The 12,546-nt window shown below is 35.5% G+C and overlaps 1 protein-coding gene across 11 annotated transcripts in view; it reads right to left on the reverse strand.

Moving 5' to 3' along the window:
• The window catches only part of BIRC6 (baculoviral IAP repeat containing 6), a 239,633-nt gene that overhangs the window by 64,172 nt on the left and 162,915 nt on the right, over positions 1-12,546 (reverse strand). For all 11 annotated transcript variants that reach the window (XM_067007850.1, XM_067007847.1, XM_059078733.2 and 8 more), the window contains 3 exons: positions 11,855-12,072; positions 10,807-10,971; positions 9,541-9,709 (listed from right to left, as the gene is read on the reverse strand). In XM_067007850.1, the coding sequence (XP_066863951.1) occupies positions 9,541-9,709; positions 10,807-10,971; positions 11,855-12,072 (552 nt within the window). The remainder of the gene's footprint in view (positions 1-9,540; positions 9,710-10,806; positions 10,972-11,854; positions 12,073-12,546) is intronic.

Genomic DNA, 12,546 nt, shown 5'->3' on the forward strand with positions numbered 1-12,546 from the left:
TGTATAGTTCAAAGATACCTTTCCTAACGATTTGTTTCACAGTCAACTTTCTTCTTCTCTAGACCAAGAGACTTTTTTGGAAAATGGTACTCCTGTCATCCCTACAACAGAAGATGTAAAGAAGCAAGAGAGAAAGAAGAAAATGAAGAATCTGTCTTGACCATGTTAGGCATTACTGGGATAGTACTTAACCTCTTGGCAGTGGTTGTGTATATCTATATCACCAGCTGATAGTCTCTTTCATGGGGTTGCATTCAGGACAAAAACCAGCTCTAACAAAAATGATTTCTAAGAACAACCTTTAAAAGAATATTTCCAGAAGATTTTGACAAACATTCCAGGGCCAGTGCCTGGCTCTAAGGGCAGTAACCAGGGTAAGTGCCTTACTCTAGGCACTGCAGTCAATATACGGATAATAAAGATTTATTTCTGTATGCCAGAAAACACACAAGATGCAGTAACACAAATAAGACACAAAGGCAACAATGCATGCAATAGATTTTTTTTCTAAAAGTACATATTGAATATATATCATTTTCATTCCACTTGCTTTTAAATTTATGTTTACTTTAAGCCTCTAATAATCTACCTAATATAGGAAAGGAAAATTTTTTCAGCACGGGAAAGAAAACTAACAAAATCTACAGAAAAATAAAGTTTTATTCAGTATCAATAAATGCTGAATATTCTCAAAAGCATTGTCTTCCTTTGGATTTATACTTAATATCGCAAAAGAAATGCATGCTTTATAATAATTTTTTGGTAGTTAAGCATTTGTAACTATAAGATTGCATAGAAAATTAATACTACATAGAAAAAGCATCTTGTTTTTTTTCTGATGTTCTTCAGCATGTGTTGACTTTATTTCTCTGATCAATTTCAGTAATAAAAAACGAGAGGCCCACCTAAAGTATAAAAACCTCAACTCAATCTAATAAAGTAATACTTGTTTATGGAATGTTCATTTGAGTGGACTCAAAAACTAACGTGAAGGGCTTCCCTGGTGGCACAGTGGTTAAGAATCCGCCTGCCAATGCAGGGGACATGGGTTCGAGCCCTGGTCCGGGAAGATCCCACATGCCACGGAGCAACTAAGCCCGTGAGCCACAACTACTGAGCCTGTGCTCTAGAGCCCTCACACCACAGCTACTGAAGCCCACACACCTAGAGCACGTGCTCTGCAACAAGAGAAGCCACTGCAACAAGGAGCCCACACGCCACATGTAAGAGTAGCCCCGGCTCACCGCAACTAGAGAGAAAGCCTGCACACAGCAACGAAGACCCAATGCAGCTAAAAATAAATAAATAAAAAATTTTAAAAAAACTAATATGAAAATTTAAAAATAAATTGCTCAAATATTTATTTTCAATTAAAGAATTTATTCATCCTACTTTGCCTAACTTGAAATATAAAGTTATCCTACATTTCACAGAAATACCACATGGAAATGAAGCAATCAGAGATCCTTAAATTCTTTCTCTGTAAATTAAAAATCCTTTCAAGTAGGGCTTCCCTGGTGGCGCAGTGGTTGAGAATCCGCCTGCCGATGCAGAGACACGGTTTGTGCCCTGGTCCAGGAGGATCCCACATGCCGCGGAGCAACTGAGCCCGTGAGCCATGGCCGCTGGGCCTGTGCGTCCGGAGCCTGTGCTCCGCAACGGGAGAGGCCACAACAGTGAGAGGCCCGCATACCGAAAAAAAAAAAAAAAAAAAAAAAAAAAATCCTTTCAAGTAACTGAACACTAAAATTTAATCCATAACTATATGCAACCAATATCCCTACAAGTAGCATGGCTAGTGTGCATATCTTAAAAGATAATCATGTAACAAATATATTCTGACTGGTAAACTACCTTATTCAAAAGATAGCTCCATTTTTCAAAGTACCAATCCAATAATTTGACTTTTATACTTATAATCCTTCCTAACGCTAAACTATTTTCTTCCCTAGCAGATCAACAGTTGTAGAAATTATACTTGAACAACATACAGTTTTTTTTAAAAGGCTGAAAAAACACTCGGTACAGTAAAGTAAGAGAGAATTTTTTCATGTAGGATCTTAAATTCTCACTAAAATGTAACTCAACGAATAAACCAAAAACTCTTCCTTGATACTATACATTTAAAAACAAAACATGGCTCTGCAATAAAGATCTTTGCAAATGAGATTATTGAAAGGATATCTTAAGTGAGCATATATCATCAAGAATATTTGTACATTAATAAAATGTTAGTTGGAAGTTGTTTTACTGCAGAGCCATGAATTTAATATGTAATCAGTAATAACTCTATCACATACAAGTGCTGTAAGGAAAACATCAATGAGTTTTACACAAATACTTTGATAAAAATAACTTCTGTATGTAAGGATTCATACACAATATTTCATTTCCTTTTCAATTTTTCCATTGTTTAATTTCTTGAATTTATACTTTTCAATCAAGCCTTAGCCAACAAATTGTTTTGGGGATTCATGTCAACCCTAGAATATGTTAAACTTTGGCTGAAGTTGGCAGTTAAGCCAGCCACTAGGGTAAAATAATCAAATAAACGGAAACCCTATCACGAGGTCAAAGATTTCTGGCAGAATATCAAAGTATGAATGTTTTTTACACAAGTCAAGGCCAACTTGCTCTACTCAGCAAGAAGGATATTCTACTGGGGGCGTCACACACACACACACACACACACACACACACACACACACACACACACAATCTTTTACAGTTTCTCATGTAAGCCTAATTCAATGATTGTTTTAGCCAATTCCCTTTTTATGCTTTTAAAAAGTATTCTACTGGGAATTCCCTGCCAGTCCAGTGGTTAGGGCTTGGCGCTTTCACTGCCATGGCGCAGGTTCAATCCCTGGTCAGGGAACTAAGATCCCATAAGCCACACTGCACAGCCACACACAAAAAAAGTATTCCACTAATTTATCATATAAGCATCTAGTAAGTGTAATATTTAACTATGTAATGGCAATATAACTGGCATAAATAAATTTGGAAACAAATATAACTCTTAATAGGCTTACAATTTAATTAATGGAAAATTATATATATATATGGCACAAGTCAAGTTGTTTATAGAAGAAATGAAGAGTTATAGTTCATTTGGCAGGTTGGTTAGGTGGAATTTTATTAAGGTGTGTACTATATAAACAGACTACAATGTGAGAAGTGAAAATATAAACAATAGATACACTGGCAACTAACAGGAAGAGAAGGACCACTCTACTTAGGGTAAACAAGGAAGGTATCTTTAAAAGGTTCCAGATATTTTACCCTTACAAATCTATATAAATCAAATCAAATGGAAACCAGATAAATTTTAATTTAAGCAACCTCTCTCTTCCTTATAAAATTTATGCAATATAATCATTTAAGAGACAGAGTAATGTATTCCATACCAAAGATATTTCAAAATAGAATACCTTTGACAAGCAGGAAAATTCTAGATAAAAGAAACTAATATTTGTTGATGAGCACTTACGTGTGCCAGATACTCTGAATGGCCACTAACATGCTCAAAATTTTTAGTAATAACTTTTGGATTTAAAGAATGTGGTCATATTTAAGACATTTGCCATAACAACAAAATTAACTTTATTCTCTCATAAAATTAAACTTAAATACTGAATTTTTGAGGAATATAACCTAAGATATATTCCAAAGATGTATTGGATTTTAACCCAAAATCCATTTTCCTGAGGAAAATCAGGTGGTATAAGAAAGCTTGCGATAATGGCTTTTGTCCCATTATAGCTAGTTACAGAACTACCATACCAATATTATGAAAATGAGGAAATTTTAATATTAGTATATACTATCACTTAGCTAAGACAACCAAGCCAAATTAGTAGATACTTTATAATGTGTCCCCCCCCCAAAATTTTGTGCTGTTCTCCTTTCTTCCTTCCTCTAACATATCACATTTATTCATTTCTCTTTTCCATAGTGAAAAAATCCATTTATATCTTTTTTAAAATTTGAAAATATGTGAGTTTAGTAATGGCCACATCACAGCTAAACAGTAAAACGTGGGCGACTGAATAAATTTCTCTGGATTTCATTTGCTCTTTCCTAATCTGACACTATGAAACATGCACTAAAAAGGTAGAGATTTTGTAACACTTCCAGCATGCTCTACTATATTAATGGTAAGTAATTTAATGTGCTCAGCAGTGCTGTTTTCTGAAGACAGGAACATGTCATCTTCTAAAACGGGAATGAGAATGATAAGGGTGAGGGACTCTAAAGTAACATTTTACCTGTTAATTCTCATATTCATACACTTTTACAAAGTATTTCTAGCAATGAAATGAGATCTCCATCTAGTGGCCAGAGGTGTAACTGAAGGCTTACTCAATAGCATGTATGTAACTGACAGCAGCAGCCTGAGGAAAAATGATCCTCGTTCACAACGCAGCTTTGAAAATAACATGGCTTTGATAAATGGAGCTCAGAATGTTGGGAGAGAGAAATTAAAATGAACATGTCCTTCGTATGAAGATTTTCCTATCTACCTAAGAAATCTCATGAAAATAACTACTTTCTTTAAAGATTTTTAATCATTCCTTTTTAAAATGATACTGGAGATAAAAATAGCCTAATACAAACATATAAATCACTTATTTGTTTCAGTTACCTACCTTGAAGCTGCGACTTCAAATTCACTGTTTTATACACAGAGTTACCTTAATGAGCATTGTTTGCCTCAAGTCTCACTCATTCACTACTTGTGCTGTGTGCACCCTGTTTCTATGGGAAAAAAAAGGCTCCTAAAAAGCAATTAAGTGGTCAAAGCAACACCTCCCTCAAAGGCTAGGAGGGAACATAAAGTGCTATCTCTTGACGAGAAAATTAAACTCTTAGATCATTTAAAAAGTGGCATGTCACCTGCCAAAGTGGACTGGTAAGGTTGATAAGAATAAACTGAACATTATAAAAATAAAACGGAAAAAAGTCAAAATTTGTGGAAGTGTTAGTGCTGCCCTTACAATGGCAAAAATGGTCTCTCTGGTTCATGATAAAGTGCCTGCAAAGACGGAGAAAGCATCAAGTTTGTGACTAGAGGACATGTCACAGAAGCATATCCCCGTTGAAGGCAAAACAATGTGTTTTTGCACTTGGCCTCTAGGAGCACTACTGTGAGGGGGTTGAGGAGAGGAAGTTCAAGGCTAGTAAAGGATGGTTGGCTAGCTACATAAAGTGCTACAGTCTTAAGAACTTAAAGATCACAGGAGAATCGGCATTCCCAGAAAAGCTCAAGAAACTCACAGAAGAGAAAGGCTATCTTCTAGAGAAAGTCTTCAACTGTGATGAAACAGGCTTGTTTGGGAATAAGATGTCCAATCATAACTACATCCATAACAGTACCAAGCAGGCCCCAGGGGCTCTAGGCCTGGAAAGATAGCTTTACTGGTGCTGCGTGGCAACACAGCAGGTCACATGATCAAGCTAGGCCTCATCTATGAAGCAAACAATCCCCAGGCCCTTATAAACAAAAAATGCCTGCCCGTGTGTTGGCAATGCAACAAGAAGGCTTGAGTGACAGCCATCTTGTTGAGATGGTTTCACCAGTGCTTCATTCCTGAAGTGAAGAAATACCTCAAAGAGAAGGGGCTGCCAATAAGGTCCTCCTCACAGTGCTCCCAGCCATCCCCAATGTCTCTGCTTTGCCAATGAGAACATGGAAGTGATGTTCCTGACTCTTAACACTACCTCACTACCACAGCCACTTGATCAATGGATCATATCAAGTGCATTACTGAGGTGACTTACACTCACCTCAACTTCGGGAGGATCCCTGCTGCCCTTGATACTAACCTTGACTGCAGCATCATGGATTTATGGAAGAGCTTCACAACTGTAGATGAAACTGTCCTTATTGCAGAGGCTGCAGATGCCCTAAAGCCCAAGACAGTCAATGCATGTTGGAAGCCATTATGGAGTGGGGTAGTCAGTGATTACCCATTATTGATGCAGAAGTCAGGAATATCTTGAATGTTGCAAGTGAAGTTGCTGGAGAAGACTTCACTGACATGATTTGAGGACAACAAGGAACACATAGAAGAACATAGAGATACCTTTCCCAACAAGAAACTCAAAGATCTACTGAAATCCTTGACAGATGATGATGATGATGATGATGATGCAGAAGATCTAGACGAGGCAGGGCTATCAATCTAGACACTCGAAAAATTTGCAGCAGTTTTTCAAAAGGTAGAATTGTTAAAGGATATGATCCTGAGTACATCCTCCAATGGAATGAAGCCTCCGTGTCACCCGAGGGATAACAACATAAGTATAACCACTGCAAGATTTGTTTGATGATGCAAAGAAAAGAAGAAACAGCTTACAACAATGTTTCTAACTAAAGCACCTCCAATTGTGAAGACTTCATCTTCAATACTTCAAGACCCTCAGCTCTCAACCTCCACACATCAAGACATCATTATTGGACCTCCTTCAAAGTATCAACATCGGCAGTTAGAAGCTGGTTCTTCTAACACAGATGTCCTGTCAGCAGGTTCAAGTTAGCCTGATGTCTCACTGCTTACCTACATGCTACACATCTGTAGCCTCACCACAGGCATCAGACAGCAATCATCATCATCATCACATGACGGTTAACAAAAGAGAAAGAACGAGGGTTTCGGTGAGTGTTAACAGAGTGTGTGTAAGAAAAAGAATAAATTTATATTTTCTCTATTTATAACTATATTTTCTATATGTACTTATATTTTAAACATTCTGTGTATTTCTCTTTCATTAAATGAAAGCAGTCTGTACGTGCTGAAAGGAAGAAAACATTATGTTGTTGCTGGTGTGTACTATGTAGTTAAGTCTATGATGAGTGTCTCTGTACTGAACCTGTAGACTTTTTTGTCATTATTCCTTAACAATACAGCATAATAACTATTTATGTAACATTTACATTGTGTTAGGAATTATAAGTAATCTAGAGTTGATTTAGAGCATATGGGAGGATATGCAGAGCTTATATGCAAACACTATGCCATTTGATGTAAGTGACTTGAGCTCCTGTGGATTTTGGTTTTGGTGGAGGGTCCTGGAACCAATCTCCCAAGGGCTAACTATATTTTACTATAGCTCTCAAAAGAGCTTATTACATTAGGCTTGTGTTTCTGCATATCACCTGCTAGCAACGTAAGCAAAACATCTCTTGAATATAACATCTCACACTAAATTATTAGCACTGCTCTCACACTTAAAAAACAACTTGCTGGATATGCTATAAAATAGTCTGTATTCTGTAAAAATGTCAATATCATGAAAGACAAAGAAAAGCTGGGAACTTTTCTGGATTAAAGGAGAACAAAGATATGACAATTACATGAAGTAATAGATTCTGTATTGGATGCTCTGCCTTATCCCAACCCCCCAAATGGCCAAAAATAATATTCTACAGACCAATGACAAAATTAGAAAATGGACTTAAGACTAATTTTATAAAATAAGAATTTTACTAAGTTCCAAGAAGACTGACTAGATAATTTGTTCAGATTTTAAAATGTCACTTTAAAAATTAGCATTTTAACCAAAATTGATAATTTATATAAATAGCATATTTACTAATATATTAAGTTACATTTTCTTGAAATACATCTATAACTCATATTTAGAATATTCTAAATGGGCATACTTAAATAATATACCTTGTTCCTTAAAAACTATGGATTAAATATATCCCAAGTTCTAAAAAATTTTCTCTGATAAATGAAAACATCATTTAAGAGGTGTTCTGCCAATTATCTGACCTACTTATCTTTACTAAGTTAATTCTTTTATATTAATTTACCTTAACTTAAAATTTTATTTCAAAATAATTTTTGTAACCACATTCAAATATAAATCCATCAATTAAAATTATACCACTGGACAGAGTATCAGACTCAAGCATATAAATCTCAACCTTGGGCAAAGAAATTTCTTTACACTGGGAAAATAATCACAAAGGAAAGGCAAACATTAAATTTCTAAAATAGTTCCAAGATAGACTACCTTAAGTCTCTGCAATTCCATACATTTACCAGAATCAAGGCTTATTTATTAAAATACACACTTAACAGAAAGTGCACCTACTTGAATAGACTATTTTAAACACTAAAAGTAAGTAATACCAGATTTCTTTTTTGATTCTGAACCATAAAGATAAAAGCTCAGTGTTACACAAGGACTGAATTTCAGAACAAGAAAAATTAAAAATTTCTGAGAGGTCATATAGTTTGAAAGTAAAAGGATTAATAATATTTTAACAACGTGGAAGGAAGTAAAGAGAAACCTTATCTTACTCTGTTCAATTTTTTCCAAACGATTTAATACTAAATTGTGGGACTGATCTGAAATACTTAAGTGTTTCCAGCTCCAAATATTTTACTTAATCAAAAAATATATTGTGCATTTGACGTCTATTTTTTCAAAAAGACAAATCTGATGGATCAAACAGGTCAATCTAAAAAAAAAAAATCAATTATATAACAGCTCAATATTTTTATGAAAAAGTTTGAGGTTGGCTGGGAAATGGTGTGTTTCGAAGCACAATAATCTTTTGAAGGTGGAGAATATGGGCAGTAATCCCTTTTCAAATACAAGTACATTTTCCATCCATCTAATTGCATTTGAACTGCTACCACAAATCAAAATAGACTACTTCAAGATTCATTTCCATTGCTTTCCGTACTTATTCTTCCTTAATAATCTAATGAAATGTGTGTTTATTTTCTTGAGTAAGAATTATGAATAAAAGCAGAGATAAGAAGCAGAGCAAATATTTTAAATTTTAAAATGAATAAAAAAAATTAAAGGTCCTGGCTAAAAGGAGGAGATGTTAACTGTTTTTCTTGGCAATACCTGTATGTCACTGAGTGTCTAAATAAAACATAAACTTTCTATTCTTATTTAGGAAAAGAATACATTTCTTGGAAGACAATTCCACAACCAAGGAAATAATAAACTAGTTTCAATCAATAATCAATTGTATATTGGCAAAGTAAGTAACTATGGTACTTTTATTACTGAATTTGTAAAAACGAATACTCATTGTCAAGTATCTATGGACTTGAATAATCCATCTATCTGCCTTTCTTCAATTAAGTACTGTCTGAAATTCTAATGTTTGAGAAGAACATTAAAAACACATAGAAATTCAATTAATCATATTCAGATCGGAATATTGTCATGAAACTGCTAGGCTTTGCCCTATCATTTTCAGTTACAGGTTATTAAAAGAAAAAAATGTACTTTCACAGTTGAAAGCAAAGGGATAATGAAAACTTTTATTCTATGTTATAGATGACTACATAGTAACAAATTAGGGGCCCCCCAAAACAACTAAATGTTTCTCAAATAATTTTAAGAAATAAATCCATCAAACTCACACCTATATATATTAGGGAAGAATAATTTCAAATATTCCAATTGAACCTTATTATTTAAACTGATAATGATAAAATAAGTAAACAAAAGTAATCATCCACTAAGATATTTCAAAGGACTAGTTACAGTGTGATTTACCTGAGTCATTTCGTAGATAAGATGACATGGCTGGGATGAGGCAGGACTGACTGAGAAGCTCTAGAAGAACAGACGGAAGGGCATTACTGTTCTGTCCTCTACTCTCGTGAGATGACTGAGCTTCTCCATTTACAGCACCACTTGCAGGATTTATATAACTTGCAAGAACCTAAAAATAAAAATTGTTGGATTTAAATTGCATTCTAGCTTTGTAGTTTTTTTTTTTTTGGTGGTACGCGGGCCTCTCACTGCTGTGGCCTCTCCCTTTGCGGAGGACAGGCTCCGGACGCGCAGGCTCAGCGGCCACGGCTCACGGCCCCGCCGCTCAACGGCACGTGGGATCCTCCCGGACCGGGGCACGAACCCGTGTCCCCTGCATCCGCAGGCGGATTCTCAACCACTGCGCCACCAGGGAAGCCCCTAGCTTTGTAGTTTAAAAGCCCATACTTTATGTTAGTCAATCTGAATACCAAAAGAATATATTTTGAACTCAATCAATGCCTCATACTACATGTTTTAAAAATAATGTTTTTTCTTTAGATTTTCAAAAGAGGGTATGCTTTGCATGATGATGTAGTGTATGACCAGACATACAGAAGCAATCCACCTAAGAACATGAACTTAAAAACTTAGTAGCAACTCTGAGATGATTTATTTCATTGAATAGATTCAGTTTATAGTTTGAGGGTGATGGAATCTTAGAATTTTATACAAGAATAAGCTTATCATCTTAGAACTGCAAAAATTATGTTCAAAGACTTCACCAATGCTCTAAAAAAAAAATGGACAACTAATTTTAGTCAATTAGTTGATGCAGGAACAAAAGCTAATCTTTAAGAACGTACTCTTCTCATTTCTGTGGTACTGAAGACTTTATAGTTCACCCTGCCCAGTTCTAGAAAACTTATAAAACAATGTGAGAAACAAAGATATAAAAAATAATTTTTTTAAAGAGTCCAGATATAGCACTTTACATGAGAAGTCGAAGTTGACCAGAAGAAAGACATGGCACATTCCAGTTATTTGATAATTTCATCTTTGTCACTTTCCTCCCAGTGAAGAAGCTAACTAAGAGGGAAGAATTTAGAGTTACAAGTAGGGAAGAGAAATCTTTGTCCAGTATCTTAAATGTACTGAGAGCAAGGAGTACAATGGGCTGTATAAAAGTACCTTAGGATGAGATGGATAGTCAACAATAGTTAAAAATCAATACAACAAAAAAAAATTTAACTATTATCACTGACAATATCAACTTTGCAAATATACCTGCAGGAGACAGGTAACATGTTCCTCTTCCAGCCTCTGTTTAGTTAAGGCTTGTTCCACATCCCATCCAGAAGCTGTAGAGCCTGTTCCAAAGCCAGTCCCTTTGGCCCAATAGAGCTGCTGTTCTTCTGTTGATGTAGGGTTGTGAGAGCTCGATACTTGTGGCTTATAACAAAAAATAAAAATGTATCACTAGTTGGTTTCATTTATCGTCAAAAATTTATCAGTAGAAATTTAAATAGTTTAGCTGATATGGAAAACAGGTTAGCACTCCTTAAAAAATTAGACAAAGAAAGACAATGTGACCCAGCAATTCCACTCCTAGGTATACACCCAAAGACATAAAAACTGATACACAAACAAATACGTTACTCTTATGTTCATAGCAAGACCATTCACAATAGCCAAAGGGTCATCTCAAAAGCCCACCAATGGCTGAATGGATAAACAAACTGTGGTTTATACATATAATGGAGTATTATTCAGCCATAAGGAATAACGAAGTACTGATACATGTTAACTGGATGAAACTCAAAAACATTATGCTAAGTCAAAGAAGACAGACACAAAGGTAACATATTGTATGATTCCATTTATATGAAATATCCAGAGTAGGTAAATAAACAGAGACAGAATGCAAAGTATAGCTGTCAAGGGTTAGGGGAAGGGAAAAACGGGGAACAAATGCTTATATTTAAGAATAGATAAATGGGGACTTCCCTGGTAGTGCAGTGGTTAAGAATCCACCTGCCAATGCAGGGGACATGGGTTCGAGCCCTGGTCCAGGAAGATCCCACATGCCGTGGAGCAACTAAGCCCGTGCACCACAACTACTGAAGGCCACGTGCCTAGAGCCCATGCTCCACAACAAGAGAAGCTGCCGCAATGAGAAGGCCATGCACCAAAGGGAAGAGTAGCTCCTGCTCACCTCAACTAAAGAGAGCCAACATGCAGCGACGAAGACCCAACGCAGCCAAAAACAGATATAAATAAAATGACACCTTCTTTAAAAAAAACAAAAAAACAAAAAGAAAACAACTGAACCTACCTCTGTTTGATTGAGGCTAGAGTTTGGAACTCGTGGGGCATGGTGGCTCAGAGCAGAGAGACAGACAAGTATGAGGTGTAGCGCTCCAATTTCCAATGCCATCCTCCGCAGAAGCACACCATCGTCAGTCGTCAAAGGTGTAGTGCTAAACAAGCTACGAAGGACATGGAAAGGAAGGGTTGGGAGCACATTGGCTGATGGAGATTGCAGGATATGACCTAGATTAAAATGAGAAGAGAACTCAAAATTAAAAATATTTAAAAACACTATAAGGAACGACACACAAGCTCACAAATTTATAATGGCAATGTAATATAAAATTATATCATTATACTTATTAGAAAACAACCACAAAATAATACCAGAAATACTGATATCTTAATCTCTAATAATAGTGTCTAGAAAAGCTCAGTAAGAAGACATCATATACATAAACTTCAAAAGAAAGTTGAAATATACTCATATGATATTAGTTACAGACTGTCAAAATTATTATAATCTAGAATTTAAGCAAAAAACTAACAACTAAAAAAGAAGCATTAAAAGTTTCGTACAAGAGTATGAAAGTAACTGCTTGCCTTGGAAGTAGTTTCAACCATGAATGCAAGAGTGAAACAATTTTGTTTTGTTTGCAATAAAGTTTTCTACTATGTTCTAGCTAGAGAGGAGCGTTAAATGTAAAAAAACAAACC

Source organism: Kogia breviceps, chromosome 11, assembly GCF_026419965.1.
Source record: "Kogia breviceps isolate mKogBre1 chromosome 11, mKogBre1 haplotype 1, whole genome shotgun sequence".
In the NCBI taxonomy this organism is placed as follows: domain Eukaryota; kingdom Metazoa; phylum Chordata; class Mammalia; order Artiodactyla; family Physeteridae; genus Kogia; species Kogia breviceps.